This window comes from Colius striatus, chromosome Z (assembly GCF_028858725.1).
Source record: "Colius striatus isolate bColStr4 chromosome Z, bColStr4.1.hap1, whole genome shotgun sequence".
NCBI lineage: Eukaryota > Metazoa > Chordata > Aves > Coliiformes > Coliidae > Colius > Colius striatus.
The window spans coordinates 73,612,612-73,637,073 of record NC_084790.1 but is presented as its reverse complement, the minus strand read 5'-3'; the positions used below and the strand labels follow the sequence as shown (position 1 = coordinate 73,637,073).

At 36.5% G+C, this 24,462-nt stretch overlaps 1 protein-coding gene across 1 annotated transcript in view; it reads left to right on the top strand.

Moving 5' to 3' along the window:
• The first annotated feature begins 2,262 nt into the window (after nucleotides 1–2,262).
• Nucleotides 2,263–24,462, top strand: part of SLC1A3 (solute carrier family 1 member 3) — a 67,730-nt gene continuing 45,530 nt past the window's right edge. The window contains exons 1-3 of the mRNA XM_010208666.2: nucleotides 2,263–2,382; nucleotides 3,994–4,268; nucleotides 22,616–22,753. Of these exons, the coding sequence (XP_010206968.1) occupies nucleotides 4,088–4,268; nucleotides 22,616–22,753 (319 nt within the window). The 5' untranslated portion in view covers nucleotides 2,263–2,382; nucleotides 3,994–4,087. The remainder of the gene's footprint in view (nucleotides 2,383–3,993; nucleotides 4,269–22,615; nucleotides 22,754–24,462) is intronic.

The following is a 24,462-nucleotide window of genomic DNA, read 5'->3' as shown; positions in this document are numbered from 1 at the left end:
TAGAAAATATTGATACCATGAAAATTTCAGATAGAAGCACTTAACTGCTAACATTTTTAATTTTTCCTAGACCTAACAGTAAATATTATATACTGAATCTGATATTGTACACATGAAAAGAAGTTCCAGTGAACTGTAATGTCATGTATTTCAGGGTGACATCGTACTATGGACTATGAGTCATTTATATTGCTAGCCAGGGACATCTGAAATACAGGTTTATTGTAATACAAAGGATAATACTCCTTACATAGTATAGTTCCTTATTTCAGCAATAAAATCAGTAAAAGAAATGGATGTCAGGAAATAAAGAAGAGAAGAAAAAAGACAAAAAGATAATTTTGAACATGTTGCCAAAAAGCTCTTACATTCTGTTTTCCTAAACACTTTGTAATAATATTTGTTGCTCACTGAGAGCTAATAAAAGTATCCCTGCTGAAGTTAAGCTAAGCTGTACAACTGCTTATTGTCTGCTTTCATTTTGTCTCCCTGAACAGCTAATTCTCTCACAGAATTATCCTTGGTTTTCATTGATTCTATTATTAATGGAAGCATTAGATCATGACATACTTTTGGATTGCCTTACTTGGACCCTGACCCCTGTCCCATTAAAGCAACTGGATCATTACTATTCATGTAAGCAGAGATCTAAATGAAGTTCTTATCTAGGAGGTTCCACAGAATTCATACCGTGCTCCAAAAAGAAAGATCAAACAAGCAGATCACTGAAGGTCAAAGGTCAGTTAAGTGGTCGGATCCCATCTCCAGGCAAAATGGTGAAAGTATTTCAAAACTGCATGGCAAAAAATGGGAATGAGATAGACATTTAGGCTGTCAGATATAAGAAAATTCAACATCTGTTTCTATCTTTGTAACACATCCTATAAACAATTTTTCTTTCCTTTTAAAGTCCATTAACAAATTACTTCCTTTCTTGAGTTAGATAACTAAGAGCTAGATTCTGTAGTACAAAGCTCAATTTCAAGTCTGCAGGAATCATGAACATGTTTGCAATATACTGTAAAACTACTTTTCTCTACATTATGCATCATTAGTGAAAGTGCATTTAAATTAGTACATGCTTCAGCAAAACCATGACTGTGACTGTGTGGAAGTGACACTGCCCTTAATTTTATTTAGTATGCATTTTTTGTGTGTCTAGTGTGTTAGGTTATTTCTGTATGGTTAAAAACACTTCCCAAGAGTAAAACATTAAGAGCCACATCCTCTACAAACAAACTTTTACAATCATATGCTTAGCATAAATTTATATAAACTACCATTTACAGTATTTGTTCATCTCATAAGGAAATCTACTTTACAATCGCATGAATGATGTACTGAAGTATGTAACTGAATATTTAAACTGACTGCCAACATTTACAATGAAAGTGTTCCTCTAAAAAGCAAAAAAAGGGTTTCAGGAATTCCCCTGACTCTCTTCTGCATATATCATTTCAGAAGTACGAACTTTTGAATGCTAAAAAAAAAGTTAAATAGAAGGCTTCTTATTCATCAAAGGTGGATGTTTTATGCTTTTCCCTTCATCACGCCTTCCATGCTACTGAAACAGGCTGAATGGGGCTTAGCACCAGTGCATTTAAGCTGCTGAAGAGGGCGAGTCTTATCATGTGTTTTGAATATCTACAAGAAACACACAAGGAGTTATAGCTGATTATGTTTTTCTCTATTCTTGATAATACTCCAGTTGCTTCTGAAAGATATGTCTGCTTCCCCACCCTAGGAAGAGTAGATCATGAATAACTGTCCTTAAGAATTAGAAAATATGTGATAGTCTCACACTGTGTCACTTTTCAAAACAAGCTAACATACTCACATATTTTCCCACTTATTTTTTAAAAAGGAAAAAAAAAAAACCCAAACCAACCCAAAACAAACCTAAAAGAAGCAGCACAGGAATCGCGTTATATAATTATGTTCAGGCTTTTCAGATTTCCAGCCTGGAGGATCTAATGAAGAAGCGCTCCAGCCTCGCCTGTCCTGTGTGTGTGCGATGCTGCAATTCTTCCCGGGTTCTGATTATGCATTTCTAACGAAGCTGAACTGACAAAGCGTGAAAGTGGTCTAAAAGGAAAAACAAAGAAAATTACCCTGCTTTCACTGTGCCAAAACTAATCAATATTCCAGAAGCTCAGCTTCCCCCTCTTCTGATGCGTTTTTATTTTTTTTCAGAGCTGGGCTACAGTCTCCTCCCCTTTCCTTAAGTTACAGTGATAGTAAGTTGCTGTATTCCACAGCACATGCAGATTGGCAGTTTTCTCCGTCTCCCGCTCTCTCAACTGCAGCTCTGGTGTGTTTGCCCTGAAACCCCTACGTTATCTACCACCATCGTGCTCTTAAGAGTACTGAAGATCCGAAAAGGTGAGCCGATCGTTTCATTTGCTGGGGGTTTGAGTTCAAAATGTGAATTTATCGCTGTCTTTCTTTGTTACTTAATGTAACAATCCTTTTGGGTGTACTCACGCTCTTTCTTGATCTAAATGTAAGTTCTAAAGAACAAAGTAGTGCCATTAATTATCCCGGAAAGAAAAGGCGGTGTGATTTTTATTTTTTTTTTTTTTTAAACTAAGTACTGAAACAAATTATTCCGGAAAAAAAAGAATTCCTGCTTGCACACGCTACTCGTGTCGAAGCTAGAACGCTTACTAAAACATCTAGCTCAGTCTCAGAATGTTTCTACTGTAAAGGAGCAAAGCATATAGCATTCTGTTAAAATTCACAGAGGATATTGCACGGGAGTGCCAACCTTGAAACATATGGTAGAAGCAGCAATCAAGTCCCATCAAAATAAATGTGTTCCTAGATGGGATTTCCTTTAAAACGTGCTGTTGGAAACCCCTGTGAATTTATATTCTAAATATTTCCTGAAAGAGAAGGCATTTAGGCACTAGATTTCTTCAAGTAGAATGTTAGAGCTGGACTGTGTGTAAATGGAGAGATTTCTGTGTAAGCAACTATCCATTTACCAATTTCTATTTTCTTCATAGAAATATGACACTGTATTAAATAAGATCCCAGAAAATGGGATTCTCAGACTCAAAAATACCTTTGTGCAGGCTCTGTTATTAAATAAATTAATACCAAGCAGCCACAAAAACCAAACCAACCTCCCGCCCCCAGCCAAACCAACCAACCAAACCAAAAATGTCCTAATGAAAGGCTTGTAATATTTTAAGACTAGCTCAGTGTGTGATTTCTTAAAATCTGATGATACGCCCCTAATTGCTGTCAGGACAAGCTAAGCATTACTTTGCAATGATAACTTATATTACAGTCTGAAGCGACAAGCTAAGTAGGATGTAACTTCTAATATTTTACAGATGTGCTCTGAATAGTTCATACACTTCAAGAATGAGTGTTATCAACAAAAAACTGTCAAACACATATCTTCCAAATAGTGGTTGAGGGATAAATAAATTATTCCTCCTGCATTCTGCCATGTGAAAAGGAGGAATTCAGCCAATGCATTCAACCATTTAAAAGCATCTGATATGCAGAACATTTTAAAGGTATCAGTTCAAGCAAAATATTTGTCTCCAATGGTTAAAGTGAAGGTTAGAATTCTTTTTCAGATAATATGGGCCTGCTAGACAGATGAAAGTCAAACATGACAGATAGTCTTAAACACTATAGCACCTTACACTTTTATGAATTGCACTTCATTTCTAGCCAATATAAAAAAAAATGACAGCATGGGTTTTACAGCATGACAGCAATTCAGATTAATTTCTGAAGATACAGAACATGAATCTAAACAGCCTATCTAACCCTTCTTTAAGTGAGTTTTTTAACAGTTATTGAGGCTATGTACTGAAAACTGAGGCTGTGTACTGAAAACTAAAATCAGCAACTGTGATATTACAGATAAAACAAGTTTTACTGAAACATGAAGAACATTTGCTTCCATGTAAATGCATGGCTAACCGTTCCTTTAAAACCTTATTGCTATATTTGATATTCCTTGTCTTTCAGGTTTCTTCAGTAGGTCCCAGGGAAAAAAGTGTTCCACTTTCCTGAAGGAATATTGACAAAAGTTAATTATATAAGAAAACTTTCTGCAAGATAGATGACTAAAGGCAACGGAGAAGATCCAAAACCTGGAAGTAGGATGGAACGCATTCAAAAAGGAGTCCGGAAACGTACACTTTTGGCAAAAAAGAAAGTGCAGAGCATCACAAAAGATGATGTTAAAAGTTATTTATTGAGGAATGCCTTTGTGCTCTTTACCATTGTTGCTGTGATTCTTGGTGAGTAATTTGTTCAGTAGGAATATTCTGTTTTCCAGTGCATTTGACAATGACGGTTTGCCTGGGTGATTTGCATTACAAATAAGACTCCAGATTCTTCTGCAATGATAAGGATGTTCTGTCTTGGAGGTTTTGGCTTTGACAGCTGAATGTTGAAGTTTAGGGAAGACTCATTTTAATTATTCTAGTATTCTTAAGGAGAGTTTTTGTGAGAAAAACTCCCAACTGTTTTATGGACTCTTCTCAGATAGAATAATAAAATTACATGTTTTCAGTGAAACCTTTTTCTACCAAAGCCAGCTGCAGCCAAATGCTCTGGATGTAAATTTTATTTACCTAATCTATGAAAAAGAACCGTCTTGCAATGATAACCACAATTCCTCGATGAATGAAATGAAATGTCTAAACAAAGGTATATATTGGAACTTCAGTCTTTTCCCTTGATAAATGCAAAACAGTCACACCTAAGTACAAGCTTATGCTCCTCTGTCACAATCTTACACATGCACCTTTCAAATGCAATTGGGGCAACAATGGTGATGTTACTTATTCAAAGAACTGCAAGATAGCACCTGATTACATGCCTCTTTAGAGAGCATAGAGAGGAATCCAGAACATCAAACAGCATTTAGATTTGAAATGCACCCAAGTGTAAATGTAAAGTATTGCTACACAGTTTGAGTTTTTAAATACAAATTTTTAAACAAATTTTCTTTTTTATAATTACATGATCATTTTTGGTAATTTTCCTTTACAGATTTTCTAAATTGACATGGTATGTTTCATGAAATAGCAATCTTTATTGTATAAGTATTGTAAGTATTATAAGTTATTGTATAAGTAATAACATTATGGACTTACTACTTTCATTTTTATTTTCTAATTAGTTTAAAATAGAAAACTTTGATTCTCAAATATCAGCACTTAAAGATATATGTCCTAAGCCCATGTAGGAACTAATTCCTTTGATACAACTTTGCCTTATAAATTTGCCTCCTACCTTTTACAGCTTTCTTAGGAATTAGAATTTTAGGGCTTTACCATTATTGTTTCTTGATACCACATCTACAGGGTTGTTTTAAATTATTTTCAGATTTGTCTGGGAGACAAATTTATTTTCATATCAGTAAACTGAAGTGTTGCTATAACAGAAGTGTCAGACTCTCAAATTTATCAACAGTATTGGATCACACCGTTTTTAGTTCCAAAATAAGAATTTATTCAATGCAAAGATTCGATTACTCTCAGGGGTAAAACATGTAAGCATTTTATCTGCAATGGTCAGGAAAGGCAGAACAAATTAAACAGGTTTTGAAAACGTCCCACCTCAAAGGAATGCAATGCTTAGATTGTCACCTGTCTATACTGCACGGGACCAACGTCCTCTTGCAATTTTTTCACTGCCCTCTAGCTCCAGTTTGACTTCCATAAATTTGGCAATGTGGGAACAGAAAGGTAGGCTGGACAAATGTTTTTACTGTTATTCAATGTTCCAGTTAGCTTTAGATGGTTAGTGATGAATGTCTGCCCACAGCTCCACTAACACCTACAGCAATGGCAGAGTACTAGTAAGGCTGGAACAGGAGTTGGAGAAATAATGAAAGTGTGCAGCCTAGGGTGAGCTGGCTGCCCAAGTTCTGCTCATGAAGGTATAGATGTGTGGTGCAACGTGTGGGAAAAAGTCTTCTCTCTGCTATGATGAAATACTGCTTTTGGACCATATTTTTTATTTATGGTGTAATTTTACACTATGTATAGGTGATTAGAACAGGATACTTAGATTTGGTAGCTCATAAAAAGGCAAGATTTGTTTTTTTAGACTTTTTTTGCCTTTGTGGAAATATTGGGGAGAATGGAACGGTTGGGTAAGACTATGGAAAGCAGTGGTTGAACTCAATCTGTCTAGTTTGACAAGTACTAAATTGTTATCATATCAGTTGTTTCTTACCTGTGGAAAATCAGTTGGTGGCCTTGATCCCTTTCCTAGCAGTCAGTAATCAAAAATTTCAATGACTGCAAAAATAGCCTACTAATTTGTATCACTGGCTGTCTCATCCAAGATGCTTGGATTTGTGTGGGTAGAAATGAAACTACACCCAGGACAGGGTGAGTCATTTACAAGAAATGATGCTTAGTGCTCTCTGTAATCTAAACAGACAGATGACATCGGGTTTTAGGTCTCTCAGTCCAGCAACACTCTTAAAGACTAAACTCAAGAAAGTAAAAAGTTTAGCTTTGAAGGGAGCAACATTTCTTCAGAAATATTTCATTCAGACCTCTCTTGTCAAGAGACTGACATGAAAAAGCCTATTTCATAGAGTATTTCCGATTTCATTGCTGAGCAGGATTAATGCTGGTAGAGATTAAGTGGTAGGAACATATGTGTTAGACCAGTTTCTGGACTGTAGTTTATAATAGGCACTATGTATGTGTCTGTGGAAACATGCACTTTGTTATGAAGTGAGTAGTTGCAACTTGGATTTGTTTATGTTACATACTGATATTTTGCAGAGACAGTGAAGATTTTCTGGCATTTGTATGATAAGGAGAAATACAACCATTTACCCCAAGTTCTGCTGTTACTCTGATTCTGAACAGAATTCACTAGCTGCTACAATACAAAATCAATTCATCTTTAAAAACTGAGTGATGAAGATGCAAGAAGTTATAATTCATGTTGAGCATTACTTAGCACTACTCTCTATTTTCCACAAACCTTATGAGAGCTCCTTCTGACTTCACATTCTGCATAGTTAAAGTCTGTCTGTCATACCATCATTATAATTGCTATTTTTAGTGAAATTCAAACTGTTTGCAGACCCTTTGAGAAACTTTGAAAAGAGCATGGCCAGTCAGTGAGTTACACAGATTTTCAGATTATTCTGGTACATGTAGAAATCTTAAATTGGTTTTTTGCAGGAGCTAGTAGCTGAGGACAATTGTGTGAGGCAAATTTGTCAAGTTGACCACTGGTAAATTCAGAGGGTCATGATGACCAGGAGAAATTTAAGGTAGGCTAGGAATCATGGTGGCTCATGGAAAGTCTGCAGGAAGTCTTAACAACTTTGAAGTGCTAGCCAAATTACTGGCAAAATCTCAGGCAATGCCCTCTCTCCCATGCTACTTAGTTCCATCATTCTGTCCCCAAAACGCCTTCTTTTCAGATACCCTTCCCTCATCAGACTGTCTTGATTCTTCTACTGTTTACCTCCCATTTTCCAAAGGTGCCACAGGAGTCCAGACTTTACTCTGGCAGGACTCCCAAATGCCAAAGAAACTCCTGTGGATTCTGAGCTTGTACTGAAGGAAACACCAAGAAACACAGAGCTGCTGAACAGAGATCCTGAGAAGCTGTTGACAGAGAAATACTCTTTTAATTGAGAGGCTCAGTGAAGTTGAGAGAGATTGTGGAGAAAGTACTGTAAAAAGCAGATTTGATGTAGTTTTGAAGCCATTGTAGCTCCAAATTGTTATCTAAACTCTTTGTGATGCCAGAGTTAATATGCTGCAGTTGTCTACTGGGACACTCAAGGGGGATGTAGATAAATTGAGTTCTGGTTTTGGCTACCTACCCACCAAAGGGAGTGGAGGACTGCCTACAACATTGAACCCAGTCTTTGGTAATTGCAGACAGTCTTACAATAGATGTGATTCGTATAGGCCTGTACTACATCTGTTCTACAACAGCATGGATCTTGTGTAAGCTTCATAAACTTTCCAACATCTTTATAAAAAATACAAGTCAAAATTGCAGAAAGAAGACAGGAGAGATGAAGGCACTGTCAATGTACCTGAAAAAAGCAGAGTTAAATAGATCCTTTGTAATACAGAAGGCTAAAACCCCACAAAATCCCAAAAACCTCTGAACAGTGAAAAGCTATGCAGAGCAGCAGATTCTCCTATCTCAACACAATCCTGTTCTGAACAGTATTTTAAAATGATTCCTAATACTGTATCCAGTTTCGGGCCCCTCGTTACAAGGACATGGAGGTGCTGGAGAGGATCCAGAAGTGGGCTACCAAGCTAGGAAAGGATTTGGAGCATTTTTCATATAAAGAATGGCCGAGAGATTTGGGGCTGTTTATAGCCTGGAGAAAAGAAGGCTCAATGGAGACCTTATCACTCTCTTACAGCTACCTGAAAGAAAGCTGTAGGGAGGCGAAGATCAGTCTGTTCTCCCTCATGACAAACAAGCAAGAGGAGATGACCTCAAGTTGCACCAAGGGAAGTTCAGGCTGGATATGAGGAGGAATTTCTTTCCTGCAAGGGTTGGAATGGGCTGCCCAGGGAGGTGGTGGAGTCAGTCTCTCTGGAGGTGTTTAAGAGATGAGTGACTGTTGCATTTAAGGAAATGCTCTGGTGGTTGGTAGGATTGGGACAAAGGCTGGACTCTGTGATATTAAAAGTGTCTTCCAGACGAAATGATTTTATGATTCTATTCTGTAAGTCTGTAATAACTAGGTAGACAGAATCCTGGATAGCACCTACAAAAAGTCTCCTGTGCACTGAAGTGATGTCTTTTCAGCTACTGGCAGATTCTCTGTATCCATGGAAGACTGAGCCTGAGATACCCAGAGAAGAGTTTTTGACCCCAGTACACACTGACAATGAACACAATGACAGAGCCTAAGGCAAGCTTGGTAAAATCCATCAGGAGAAATGGCTGTGGAGAGTGAGGCCTAGATAGGAGGGTATGTTAAAATATAGATTAAAAATTGTGCTACCGTACAAATGTTAAGACATATATAAAAAAAAGTGAGATGGGTTGGGGACAGCTAAGGAGAAATTAATTCTATTTATGCTGCTTCTGTCTCAGTGCTCTCATAACGAATCTGCCCAGCACAACTGCTTTCTCGCTGAGAGACAAAACCTTAAATTATACTCTGAAAAAATTGCTAAGGAAAATCTTAGTTCTTTCAGAAGTTGAGGAAAAAAATTATCATGTTTCAAGAAAAAACACAAATAGATACTGTAACACTTAAAAATTCAAGAGATCATCCCTTTCAAAGGGAGAAGTATAAAAATATGAAGAATATTAATTCTGCTACTAAGTGGCCTGTAATAAAAGCCAGACTGAAATACGAATAGTATACTAGTTTAACAGTTACTTGCAAAACTAATTTATGTTAATTTATTATCACTATTTGACTTTCTTATCATACACTCTGGTGTTACAGAATTGAAACAGCATTTATGGTTGCTCTGTCATGCATGGCATGGAGTAGCAACAATAAACTTGACTACTTTTTGAATCACAATTGCCCATTCTGGAAACAGCAGCTGTGCATATATGCACAGTAAAGATAGAAAGTGGACTAAATATAGACGTACTAGCTTCTTATTTGCTCTAAGTTGTCAAATGAGCGGGCTTGCAAAGCGGTGCTACAAAGCGTCACAAAACAATCTAGAGAAACATGCATTCCCTGTGGTCTTCAGCCAGCTTGTGAAAAGGAAGGTGAAACTCTCAACATTTTATCTCAACATTGAATGTAAATTTATTTATGCAATACTGTTTCTTATAAAGCAGATGTCAAGGCTTTCCTGGGTCGAATGCAAGACATTAACCCATGAGACATTTAAGATATTTATGTGAGAGCTTTTACAAGAAAATTCCCTGAATGCCAGTGGTACAGGGCAATCATGGTATCAAAAGATACAACAAAAACAGTGCTCGTCTCTCACAGACCGTCAACAAAAATTTTGTGTGGAGTATCAAAGGGGACTAAGACATTCCAGCATCAAATGAAATAGTATTAGGACTTGCCAGTACTTTCTACCTCTTCAATAGGTAGAACACTGCAGTCCCTATGGTGACTACACAACAGTACGAAATCGTGAGCAGAGTGCCAATGGTTTATATGCTGAGTAAATGTTTAACATTTTCAGATCCTTACTGAGGCCCTAACTATTGTAAAGCTAGAATGAGTCCTCATCTGCACTGGAATGCTTTTGAGTTGGCCACAACAAAGGTGTAGCTGAAGATGGTGTGTTCAGTTGTTTATGAATTCCAGACACTTGTGTTCATGTGCCTAAAACATCTCACACAATTTCTTGAAATAACTAGACATCTAAAATTTTATAATACTGAAGAAAAAATATTTTTATAAATTGCTTATCTTTTTAGGTGGATCAAGATAAACAGCACTTGAAAAACTACACAAATCCAATATTAAAAAAGAGGTAAATAGAGACATTAGATCTCCTTAAAAAGGCTGCTAAAAAAGTAAGATATGCATGTAGTTATTATGATAATTTATAATGTAGCATTGGCACAGGTCAGCAGCTGACAGATCCTGACTTTTTTATTTTACCAAGCCTTGTTAAGAAATTATCAGCTATTCTGGAATTATCAGCTGCATAAAAGAATCCATGCAGTCACATTAGTCACATTATCCATCCTTATAATTCCTTTAATTTACTGTGCAACCCTGTCACATTTTGTATTTCATCCAGTTTCAGATTAAAACTCAGTAATTCTCTTACTTCAAAAGATACATCTTGGTGCTGGAACATATCCAGAGCTGGTGAAGGGTCTGGAGCACAATACTGCTGGGAAGCTGGGGTTATTTAGCCTGCAGGAGGCTGAGGGGAGATATCATCACTCTTTACAACTACTTGAAAAGAGGCTGTGGCAAGGTGGGAGTCAATCTCCTTTCCCAAGTAGCCGGTGATAGTGCAAGAGGAAGCGGCCTCAATTTGTACCAGTGTAGGTTTAGCTCAGATAGAAAAAAAAAATCTCTTCATTGAAAGGGTTGTCAAGGCTTGGAATGGACTGCCTAGGGCAGTGGAAGAGTCACCATCCCTGGAGGTATTTAAAAGCTGTATAGATGTGTCACTGAGGAACGTGGTTTAGTGGTGGACATGGCAGTGCTGGGTTAATGGTTGGACTTGATCTTTATTGTTTCTCCAACCCAAAAGATTCTTGATCCTATGATCCTTTAGAATTCATAATATTTTGTTATACATTTTTTTTCTCAGCATATTACAGGACAGTTCAACCTGGAGCTTTGCAACAATAAGGCAATGCAAGTGATAACTTAAAAAAAATAAAAAAAGAGAGAAGAGATTTCTGTGTTGTTGATAGAATATGCTAGATTGTCTATAATATAAGTTGGAAAACAGCCAGAGTTCTGACCAAGTAGGTTTAAATTAGTCGTTCATACAATGAAAATAGATGATATAGAATAGAAACCATGGAAAACAAAGAAAGAGCAAATAGAAATTACTCCAGAGAAATTTTACTAAGAGCTGGATTATTCCGTTTACTATGTCAAACCATCAGACTTGAAGTTGTACTGACAATGTTTGTACTTTTAATTGACAGGATGAAACCACAGGGTGTGTAACATTTTAAATTCCATACAAAAGAAAATTATTTTGATGACAGATTTTATAAGGCTTTTTTTTTTTAAAAAGAGGGAAATAATAGGTCTGGTGAACTGTACAACAGTAAAAAAAAACCAATTAAAAGCAAGACAAGAGGCAAAGAAAAGCAGATCAGAACGATAACAGATTACTGTTATTCATATTTTATGGTTATTCTCCCATGTGCTTTTTCTTAGAAGCAGTTATATTTACCTTTTGAATTCAATTCTGTATGTTGAAGAAATGTGTTTTCTTAATTAAAATTTGATGTGTCTTATGTATTTTCTGTTGGCATGGGTAGAAGATTGTAAATGGAAATCAGCTTGGCAGTTGCGAGGAAGTGTGTTCTTTTTTTCAGCATTTACCGTAACGTGTCCATAACTGAAAATTATTTATTAAAAAAAAGTCTAGAAAAGGTTAGACTGAAGTGTTAAGCGCTACTTACACTGAAATGTAGGCTGTTCTCATACTGAGTTGAGCAAATGTGTTGGTTTTACCATTCATGAGGACTAAATTAAAAAAAGAATGACACTACCGTTGTACAGCAGGACCATTAATTCCTGCAAGTACTAACCAAAGGCAGCTGATAAATAAGGCTACTGCATATATTTTTATTTATTTAAAAATAATTCTGACTTGGGAATATATTAATCAAATGAACGTAGATGTAAAACTTAATCTTTCAAGGCTTAAAGTGTAAGCAAAGCAAATTGCATATGGAATCCGAATCTCAGTGCTGGGTGTCGTTTTAGTGCATGAACAAAGCTTAGAGATTCAAAGGAGTAGACCCACAAATCCACAAGTTAGCCATATAACTGCCTAAAACTTGTCAGGAGAAAAAGAAACAAACTGCAGGTCTGGATTCCTATTCTTACCCATTTCTTAGTGAGTTAGGACCATGGCTGATATTTTCACTCAGTGAAGATCCGAAAGCGCAAGAGCCCTCACCTTGGGAATGGCATCAGCAGCACTTGAGGACTTGGTTTCCTCTTTTCTTTTCAAAAGGCAGGTTACAGGAGGATGCAATTTCACCATTCCTTTCAAAGTTATGTTATCAGGTAGAAGGAAATGTAAAGGCAAATACACATGCCAAAAAGCAGAATGGTGTCTTAACCGAAGGGTGATGCTACTAATCTATAACACAAAGATGACAGGATTATGGGGCATCCCAGCTCCAGGTGATTCTTGGCATGTGTGTGTCAGTTGTGCTGAGTTTCCACACCGCCAGGACAGCCTGGAATTTGGTGAATAGATATTTAAGTCATGGCAACTCTGAGAAAAATAAAAGTGTAACAGTGAAAAGTGAGGGATCTTCCTAAACAAATGCAGAAATGCACGTTAACTTTATAGATTTACAGAACTGAGATTTTTTTTTATCACGAGGGATTTCAAAGGTCACAATGTGCTCTCAGGTACTTACTATGTAATTAAGTATTGTTCCAGGTGGCAGTTTCCCTTTGCCATTTTTGTGACCTTACAGGTAGGAGAATTCTGCTGTTCTGAAAAACACCTAACATTGAGAAGAGAGGTATCATAGCGTATGTGAAGGCTACATTCAAATGAATCTGCTGTCCTACAACATGTCTTTCAGATGAGTTAACTCACAGGAAGTTAGACATAAGACCTCTTTTTAATTCATTGAAATAAAACACTTGGAAATTCATATGTTGAAAGGGGCTGTTGACCAGTAAACTAAATAGATGGAAGATTCTAGCTATGAATAGTTTCATAGTCATATTGAGGTTTTTAGGGATGAAGTGGTTCAAGTAGCAAAGTCAAACCACTAGAGAACAAAAGCATCCTAGCTATCTTAAAAATATTATAGTAACACTGTTCCATGGATTTCAGTCACGAACCTGCTTTCTTTATCAAAGTAATTCACTGAAAGATAAATCAAACATAAATAAAGGATTCTGGTGATATGGCAAAAATCTTGTATTCTACAATAGCAAATATTTCCTCTCAGTCTGCCGAGGTTGTTTGCACATGTCGGCAAAATACTGGATCAAAAACGTTCTTTAAAGTCTTTTAACAAAGTCTGCCATGTGAGTTACGTCCCATGATACAAACTGTTCTGGCATAGGCATATCTTGATTCAACAAAATGCTTAATCTCCAGTGGCAAACATCTGAGTTACAGATTTAGATTTATCATCATTAAGGTAAATTAATAGGTGGCTTTGTAGGAATGAGAAGTATTACTATTACATATTACTATGCTGTTAAAAAACAAAAATAATATGGATGAGCAGCTAAAACTGTGGTAGGGATATCAGAATTAAGTGCTGTTAAGGACTATGTCAGCTTACAGTTGAGGAAACATAGGAAGGAAAGAAAGGAACTATGCAAACTTTAAGAGAGCAGCTTTCTTATCTGTCAGAAAGTACTCTTTATGGCAGTAAAAACTTTAACACAAATCAATAAGGTAAAGCAGGAAAGCACATCTAAGGTTGAAAAAAACAGTTATTACAATACCTTTGTAAAGCACTGAGTAGTATAATAATTCTAAACAATACTTCACAAAATATAATCTGATATATATTGTCAGTGCCAGTATTTTTTATATGCATAGGAAGAAAGAATTTCTACATTTTTAAAGAATTATTTGTTATTCTTTGCATCAGAAGTATTTTTCCTAAAGTTTGAAGTCTAATAGGAGAACATGAAGTAGTTTCTCTTTCAATAAAGTCTTTTGTCTGAGGATCAAATCAAGAATAATGCCCCTGTTCCATAAAGAACAGCCTACTTCAGCACTAGCAGGGAAAACTCATCTTCATTCCAAATTTTCTGCAAATGCCCCACAATTGCTTGTCTAATAAATAACAGAAAAACAAACAAACAAACAAAAAAATCAAAGATGAGGAATAAATAGATAAATAGTTCAAGTAAAACAGGGAAAAAACTAAGAAAAAGAAAGAAATAAAGAGGCAGAAGTTGGATAAAAAGAGAACAATCTTTTGAACATGTACTCTAAGGAAGAAAATTTCCTCCTAATTGGAGAAAGGCAAATTAACCAAATGAACAGACAGACAAGGGAAAATATCTAAGAGTGTGGGACTGAAGCCAAGAAGTGGCAAAGGACAGATTTCCATGATTCAAAAAAAAATTTAAAGCAGTGCTCAGATACTCTTACATCCTCAGATATCCTAGTTTTAGTAGTACTTCTTAAAACAGTGGTTTTACTCATTCCTTAGTTAATCGGTTCGTATGCCTTCTGTTCATAAAATCCTGGGAGAAGCTGCAGTGTCTGCAAGTAAAGACAATACACAAGTGCCCAGTTATAGCTATAGAGGTATTTAAGGAGTTCAAGCACCTCCAGAGTTAGGCGGTGTCAGGCAGAGGTTTTGAGTGTCTTAATTTTGAGCTGTAAATTAAGTGCTTATATATCTGTGTTAATGTAGCTCTAGACACCCATAAAATACATGAAATTTTAACTGATAACAACGTTAGAAGCTTGGTGTAGTTATTTTGGAAGGTAATGGCTCTCACTGGATACAGCAAAACTTCAAGGTCATATTCAACAGGCTGCTGTTCCTGACACAGTGACTGCAACACTACAACTCTCTTCCCAGTCTATCTGAGAGCACCATGGCACACATTCTCCTGACCTTTGAGCAAGGGTAACACTCTGTCTTCTCTCCTGATGCAGGGAACAACTCTTTGACATCAGTTTAACACTTCACTGCACTTCTAGCGCTTTTTAGGTTATCCCATAAAAAAAAAAAAAAGGCAAAACCAAAGCAACCTGGTGTGTTCTGATCTTTCACAGCTTAATTGAGGTGGGAGTTTCACCTAAATTGCTTGGTGTCTGGAAGTCTCAAAGAGCCCCAGGGGCCATTTATGCCTGCGCAGTAGATTCTGTAGTGTGAGGGCAGCAAATCACTATGTGCCATCCAGAACTACTGTGGATAGTACATTTGCAGTCAATAACTGTAGTACATCTTGATTGAAGTACGTATGTGTTTTATATACAGATAAACCAGATAGCTCATTCTTCCCAACAGAATTGTCAACAAGTTGTGAAGGATCACTTCACTGCTAGAACCATCCCATACCCCAATGTATCATATCTTCAGGATCATCTCAGTCCCAGCCTTGTCTAGGATATCTGTGTCTTTCATGATACTTCTCCCATAAGTCCTCTCACAATATCTCTCAGGTAAAAGAGAGGTAGCAGCTCGTGTCTATATTGACTCATATTCCTCTTCAATATAGCCACCTGTAGGAGCTACTTGGGGAACAGGTCCTTAAGCTCTCTACTGCACTAGCCTCCTCCAATTAAGAGAGAGAATATATCACAAAACAATATATATACACCTGCACAAGTGAGATTCTCTGTTGGTCTCTGTCAGATGAAAGCTGTAGAGGAAAAACAGCTATTAAGAGTTTATTGATACTTGGTCTCTTTCATGTCTGAAACTGAGGAGCAAATTTATGTGGGAAGCATCTGCTTTAGGTTCAGCCGCAGAAAAAAAGAATTAAAGGAATTTTACTTATTAACTCAAATTCTGTATTTCCATAGGAAGAGTAACTGATAAGGTTGCTTAAAGATATGTTTCTGTGATTGATTAAGGCAGTCATACTTCTGTCCCTGGCTGTATACTTCCATCCACAGACGTTTGTGTTCCTCCCTTGAAATCACATCAGCACTATCATTGTCTAGCACATCAGCAGACCTATCCAGGGAATTAAACTGATGGAAAACAAACTCAGCAAAACATAGTTCCTCTTTGGTTTAGACACAAATGAGCTTATGTGAGTATCTGACAAGAACAAACGCATTGAGGTAAGAACTCTGGGCTTGTCTACTTTGGAGAAAAGGAGGCCAAGGGGTGGCCTCATTGCTCTCTACAGCTTTCTGAGAAGGGGAAGCAGAGAGTGAGGTGATCAGCTCTTCTCTCTAGGATCTGCTGATAGGATATGTGAGAATGGTTGAAAGCTGCACCAGTGGCATTTGGATTCAACACTGGGAAGCATTTTTTTACCAAGAGGGTGGTCAAACACTGGAACAGGCTTCCTGGAGAGGTGGTCGATGCTTCAAGCCTGTCAGTGTTTAAGGAGCATTTGTGAAATGCCCTTAATAACCTGCTTTAACTTTTGATCATTCCTGAAGTGGTTGGGCAGATGGACTAGATGATCATCATACATCCTTTCCAAATGAAATTAGTCTATTCTAGTCTAGTCTATAAAAAGAGATCAACTTACATTTTAGTCTCTTTCTTGCCGTAGCAATTTGTTGTTCTCCACACATTATTTCCTTCAGTTTGATGCCATACATGGCTGTTTTTACCCTAGTTATTTGCATGCCACAAGACTTGGACAAAAGAGCCTTTATTTGTCTCCCTGAACCAAGGGCATCTCTCTGTTTTGGAATGAAGAGTCCTAACGCTCTTTTTAGGTTACGCCATCAAATATACCTCATGTGAAGGATGTAATCTTACACCTTTAGGATAAAAAAGATCAAAGAAATTTAATAAGGCAGTACTGATGACTGTATAATATGAGAAGTAGTTCTCAAATAATTAAGTACAGTACCTCTGCTGCAGTCCTAAACTAAACAAAGTAAGTAAACAAAGTAGTACAAAGCTACTAACCAATAATTAACATAGTAAGAGTTAATCTTTACAAAAAAATTAGTAGAAGTAAGGAAAAAAATCTCAAAAACAGAGACCACTGTGGCATTTGAGTATTGAATATTTCGGTTAGGTACCTAGTTTTTAGGTTTAACAAAACAGTTTCAAAGGGAACGTACCCCCTTAACTAAGTAAAGAACACGAGAAAGTAAGGATAGTGCAAGTGATATATAAAGAGGGGTGAGGGTAGTGAAAAAGTTCAACAAAAAAATTACAGAGAAGAAAAGTTGAAAAATAAATGCATGCAAGTGAATTGTTGAATCTGTCATTCTTGTGGCAAGCAGAGAAAGAGATTAAGCATTAAGATTCTGATTTTGTTGGGAACTTGAAGTATTTTTTTACCACTAGAGAAGTAATTTACCTATTTGTCTCAAGTAAATACAATTGCAGCCTTATCTGAAATTGATTTTTAGAAGAAAAGGTGTCAGGACAAAATGGTAAATTAAGCAGAAACAAATGACCCAAGGAACAAAAGCATACATTCCAGACCCTGCAGGAACTTAAGAATGAAAGGACTGCAGCTAAGAAAAATATACAATGTCTCATTGAAGTGGTAGGAGCCTGATCCTCTTTCTGGCTCTAGCCTAATTTTTGTTATAGAACAAAATGTTATTTGCCTGCAGATTAAAATGTTTCCTGGAAGAGCACTATTAATAGTGTTTTCATGCACTATTCTGCCTAGTTCAAGGTATTCTTTTACAGTTATGAAGTTTTTTATTTCCTGCAGGAAAATGATAAGTAAGTCTGCACCTCATCTATTTCACAAAAGGATATTGCCACAGACATCATTTAACAGCATGCTGAGATTTACAGGCAAAAAGCAGTAGTATATGCATTTTATTGGTGTGTTCTGTTTGAACTGGCAAGCACTGTAAGGAAAAGGCAGCTCCTGTGCTGTCATTTATATATCACCTAGTACTTTCTCTTGAAATATGCTTGAGTGACTTTTGATCAATTAAAAAGCAAAATGAATAGATTTTCTGCATGATGCAGAAAGCATGGACATTGTAAAAATATTAACTCCCACATAATGATATAGTCTTAATTTCATGTAGAGACCAGAAGCTCATAAGAATTCATTTGAAAAACACTGAGACTCCACTTATTTAACTAAACTGCTGCTCATGTTCACTTAAAAACATCATGCCAATTAGGAACTTCCTTATTATGAATTATTTGATGCTGTTAAGAAACGCAGTCCTCTCTGTTAAATTTTTATACCACTTACTCCTACTAAGTAGGTCTTAAGGATATGAACTGACTTCAACTTCCCTGAAGTTCTTGAATAAGCATTTAGATATGGTAAAGCACCATCTTCTGTCTTCTAGAAGTTACAATTCTTTTGTGGTTTTCACTGATGTGGTGTTTTAAATCACATCTATGCAACACAAAGAATCGTGTGAAACAGCCCTCTACCGCTGTGGGGTGAAAGCATTTTATAATACAATTAGGAATTTTATTTTCTCCACTTGTCCTGGAGGACTTAAAAATTCATTGTCAAATTCATTTTAGGAAATTATGTGGAATTTGATGGTACTCTGGTAGATTACTACAACCATATTAAAAGAAACTAAAAACAAAAAAGCAGCAACGTTTTCATAAGAAATCTATTCCTAAAATCCTGAGTATTAAAAAAGTATTAATTTTTGTCTTGCTGCTTCAAACTCTGACTTTAATGTTCACGTCATTACACTTCATTTAAGGAATTTTATATAGTACATTGTATATTTCTTAGCAATTACAGGTAGACGTGTAGTTTTTAAATCCTAATGTGGAGACTGCACTGTTTCCTCTATGGTAATGCAGCATCTAGAAGTGAAAAGCCTAGGCCACTCCCTATTTTAGGAATAAGCAATCCCAAATCATGTCTGTCAGTTTTGCTATTTCCTGTATTTGTACATATTGATTTTTATTTTGAACATCTACATTGATACAGAAATGCAATAACATGGTTTCGTTCAAGTGTCATTCTGATTGTCATCAGGATTTTTTGCAAATCAGGTTGTCATTAAATTTGACTATATCACTGGCAAGAACATCTCAAGTATTTTAGCACTGTAATGTAGTTTACTGTATCATTATGAACTATATACATTATTCAGCTATATGGTTCTGTCATACAACTGCACACATATATAGAATTCCTTTGCTTAAACAGGCAGTAGTGATTTTTGCCCAGAAAGAGTCTTAACAAAGTCTGTCAAGAAGTCTACTTTTCTGTGCAGTGCAGAAATGGTACACCATATACCATGTGAGAAGTCAGGCTTTGATAGCATGTACTTGTTCTTTTCTGTTACAAAGGGTTGGCAGAAACCTGCATAACAAGTTGTGGGAGCTTATTTCACTCAAGGCTTTGTTTCATTGCAATTTTCAGAATTGATAAGAAACTCTAGACTTTTACTGAGAAAGGCCAGCTGTGTTATATAATCCTCTCCTTCTTGATCATAGAGGGTGCTAACCAGTACAACTTTTACCACACACAAAGACATGGATGGTTACTGAAATATTGCACACCTTCTAAAGGTTTAGTACCTCCTACGAGATCTTACTTCCCTATTTTATTTTGATACCTTGTCATCGTGTCTATGTTTAAATCATCATTGTATGCTGTTATCTCTCTAATCTCATCTGTGAATGTTGGTTCTGAGAAGTGAAATTAAAGAAGTCAATACTACCTTGCCAAGTTTGACTTTGCTATTTCAAGTTCATAATTTTTGCTAAGAAAACTTTTGTCAGACAGGAAGCAGTACCCATCTTCTAGATACTTAAACTTAGAACAGAAATGAAGTTTCATCTCCAGGTATTTAAACTTGGAACAGGAAACAAAGTTTAATCTCCATGTGTCTAAAATCAAGAGACACTGGTGAAATCATGCTGTTTTGGTTTCGTTATCACACTCAAAAATGAGGAAATTGTTTGCTTAAATGCCTTCTTGTGCCATTAAAACCGCTATGTGAACATGATTTTCAGAAACATCTGTGAAACAACTACTATTATACCTATTTAACAAGTAGGAAAACTGAGTCAGAGAAAGGTTCTTATGGCTTATACATGACTGTATATAAATTAATAGCAATGCTAAGATTAAGGCTTAAGATTCAGTGACTATCAGACATTCACTCAGTTCACCAGAACACACTATCAGGGCACATTTTTTCCACATTGCAGAAGGTTTTTTTAAACTGCAATGCTGGGAAACCCTGAAATTATGCACAGGGCACTTTAGGGCAAAAAAAGCAATAATTTTTGGATCAACAGTTTACTTCAGAAACTTACTACCAGTAATATTAATTCAAACAGCCATCTTGAGGCCGTCATTGTCTTAGGCCACTTTGTACTGCTTGAACAGTAGTGGACCACATAATCAAGCCCTTATAGTGTAGCATAAGGATTAGTTCTTATAGCACCCTCTGAAACCCTGACTAAGTTCAGTGAGGCTTTGTACTAGTGCAGAGATTAATTCATGTGGAACTAATTGCAGGACTGTGGTCCAAGTAAGAAATGGGTCTAGCTCTATTTGCTTGTTATGCAGTTGTCAAAATGTAGTGCTCATTAAGTGCAGAAACAAAAGATCCAGATGGATTCTTTATATCTGAGAAACGTGTTTCCCATATAAAAAGAAAATAATGAGTTTCACTGTGGTGAAATTTAAAATCTTATTGAAGAGAAACTCTAGTCAGGTCTTTTAATAAAGAATACTTTAGGAGGCCCTCCCTCTGCAGTTTATGATTTAATTTTATGTAAAAAAATCATCTGTGCCAAATGCATTTTGACTGCCAAGATGTATAGAACATGAGTGAGACTAAATTAAAAGCCATCTACTACTTACACACTCTTTCATAGTGCGAATTCCAAGCTTGGATCCAATTGTGCTCTTAAAACTTTTAGCTGATCCTGTTACACTGAGATTTTCTGACTTATTCTGGACTCATCTAACTTAATCAACCTGCTGAAGTCATCTTGGTCAGACAGAGGACACTAACATGCGAGTTGTAGCAGTTTTCTTTCTGTAGATGGCAATAAGCTAGTACAGGAGGCATAACATTACATTTTAGCTGATAAAATTTGGCATGAAGATATTATCTGCTGTATGGATGTACCAATCTAAAATCTGATTAAGAAGGGCAAAACCACCAAGTGATTAAGAATTGAAACTAGCAGTTTTCCAAAGTGTTCAACATTAGGTATTTTCAGGATGTACCCAAGTTCTAACATGAACTAGAAGTGCGCTTCAGTGCACTGCTGCCTCACATCACTGAGGATTCAGTTTCATGAGAAGTTTTAAGAAACCTAAATCTATACACTCACCAAAAAGAACAGTCCCACTCTTCTCCAAGTCATATTTCTACCTAGTCCCTTGTGAAGGTAAAACAGTTGTGCAGCCATGCAAATGGATTACCTCAGGGAATTTACCTGGATGAAGATTAAACCAGTAAACTAAATTGGTTTTGCAGCAGGATCAATTATGTGATCCAACTTTTTGTACAGTCACAATTAGCACAAATGCCAGTACTAGGGAGTGGGGCGGAACACAGACTCAGAAATGGGAAGGAGGAGTAGTTGAGTTTCACCAGATACAGTCACGTGTTGGCTGGCTGAATATAGAAGACCTACATCAGATAGGCACCAAACCATTTAACATTCAGTGAACTGTAACTAGTTATGTCAAATAACCAAATAATTAACCAAATAAGCAAATAAAGCAACTGGTGCTAAGTACTGGACAAAATCTGCAAAGTTCTAGCTGAGAAGTTTAGGTTGCCATATGTCAGCCTGTCTATGGGTTCCATTTCTATCTCAAGTCTCGTTGATCTGTTCCCAGCAAGATAAATACATCCAGGCACTCCCTTATGCTACTGCCTTAGGCACTGAAACCTACTGCTTAATCATCCAGCAAGACCTTCCAACCCCAATTAGCCACTTCTTTGCAGGAGCCTGTGTCTGGAGGTCGGCATGTGTAATGCTGCTTACCTCCTGATTCTATTTTGCTGTTTAAGACCTAACCACAAGGGGATTCTCAAATATGTTTGTCCTGGTTACTTCATCCAATCTGAAGAACATCTGCAAGTTCAGGCCCACAGAGTAAACAGGCATGGACAAGACTTCTGAAGGTTGGTAACTAGCATGTATATGTATCGCATGTCACACGAAAATTCCCAAAAATCAAAGCACTTGGCTGCAGTGCAGGGATTGTTTCCTTTTCATTAGTGTTCAAGATATACCTTAAATGGTATTAAAAAAAATCCCTGCATCTTACCATCAGGTACAATGAGTACTATACAGATATTTATGTTCAGATGTCACCACTACTTTAGAAGAGTAATTCATGATATCTTTTCCTTTTCTTCAGGTGTTATCCTTGGATTTTCTCTCCGGCCATACAAGATGAGCTATCGGGAAGTCAAGTACTTTTCATTTCCAGGAGAACTACTCATGAGAATGCTGCAAATGCTTGTCCTGCCACTAATTGTGTCCAGTTTAGTCACAGGTAAAAAAAAGAAACTGATTTTTTTATCTTTTAAATAGTTCAATACAGATGCCCACACCAAATCATAAAAAATAAGCAATCCGTGTTCTAGAATTGTTATAACCTATGAAAGAGATACTTTTGCTATTACTTTTTAAAGACAATGTAATAAGATGTTTGAGTTAATATACAAAGAAACTAAAAGATGCTTTTCTCATTTCCAAGACAATCTAACTGTACAATTTACTGTATGTAGCTGTTATGAAGCTGACTCTATACTTCACTTTCTTCTGTTACTTTCTGAACACGTATTTCGTCCACAATGTCTGCTTCTCATCAAAGATAATGTGTCTCAGAAAAATAGTTCCAGGACCCAAGAACCTTTAAACTATTGATCATATGCAATAGCACATGCCTGTAAACCCATAGCTGTAAAACATATGTCTAACTCCAAATCTTTTAAGAATAGATTAGGAAAAACAGGTGATATCAATTGAATAGTTTGGAAGGAATTTCAGTCCATCAGGCCTACTTTCCTGTCTTCTGGTCAGCAACTGTTAAGCTTCAAGCCATCTTTGCTAAATTGTTCCTTGACCAAGAGATACAGTAATTAATTTCTGATGATGATATATGCTTTGTCATTCCACCTAAGTTTTATGGAAGAGCTCTCAGATTTTTTATTAATGTCTGGGATGTATCTGTGATGGGTTGATCCTATTAATTAACCTGAAGAGAAGCATGGATTCGAAGAACTTAATCCTAACCTCCCACTGTGCAGTCCTAAGATCTAAACACCTAAAACACTGCCTTAATTGTCAGACGAGCCAGAGACTATAAACTGTTCAAATATTTAATATTTGAATCATTAATATTAATAATAATATTATCTTAAAATGCAAATGAGCATAGACTCCATCTTCACAGATACCAATATACATAAGCTGTTAATATAACAGCAGAAAACTAGAGTATTCACAGTTAAAAGGTCATTTGCCTTCACTTATTTCAAGGAGAAACTGTAGCTTGTTTCTATACACACATATTATGTGGATACTGAAAGGTTAATGAACACTGAAACTAGAGAGAAATTTATAAGTATTGTAGGGAAATGACAGGTTTTATCCTCAACTAGTGTAAATTCTGTTACATGGATATCTCCCTGTCTTCTTGTCTCTTTCACCTGTAGAACTCTGCAGGTTGGCTGGACATTGATAGAAAAAACACTAAAAGTAGAAAAGGAGAGACATTTACAGTTTTTCAGTGTCAGCTGGTACTGGCACTACTGCTCCACCTTGTAGGATGAGGTGTTGCAAGAAAGTTTACCTGCTCAGTTCCTTGTAATTCTGCATCCATATTGGTTTTCTGAGAGAGCTCAAGGTAAAACAGGAAATTATGTGCATCATCCTACAAGAAGATTTTAATTCGCTTTCAGAATTCTAATTAGAAACACTTGGTTTGAATAAAGATCAGCATCACAAGCATCACAAGGAGCTGGCCTTAGGATAAAACAAGCTCATTTGCTCTGTCACCAGGTCTCAGTGGAGATTTTGAGAAATACCAGAACAATGGCTTTATAACTAATTCTATTCTGAAAAGAATCTTCATTCTTTTGATTCAAACAATACTATTCTTTTTGATGGCTTTTTTTTCACCTTTAAATTCCTTGGAGCCCTTTATCCTTTTTTATGTCTTTTTTCATAACAATCATTTCCTTTATCATATAAAGACTC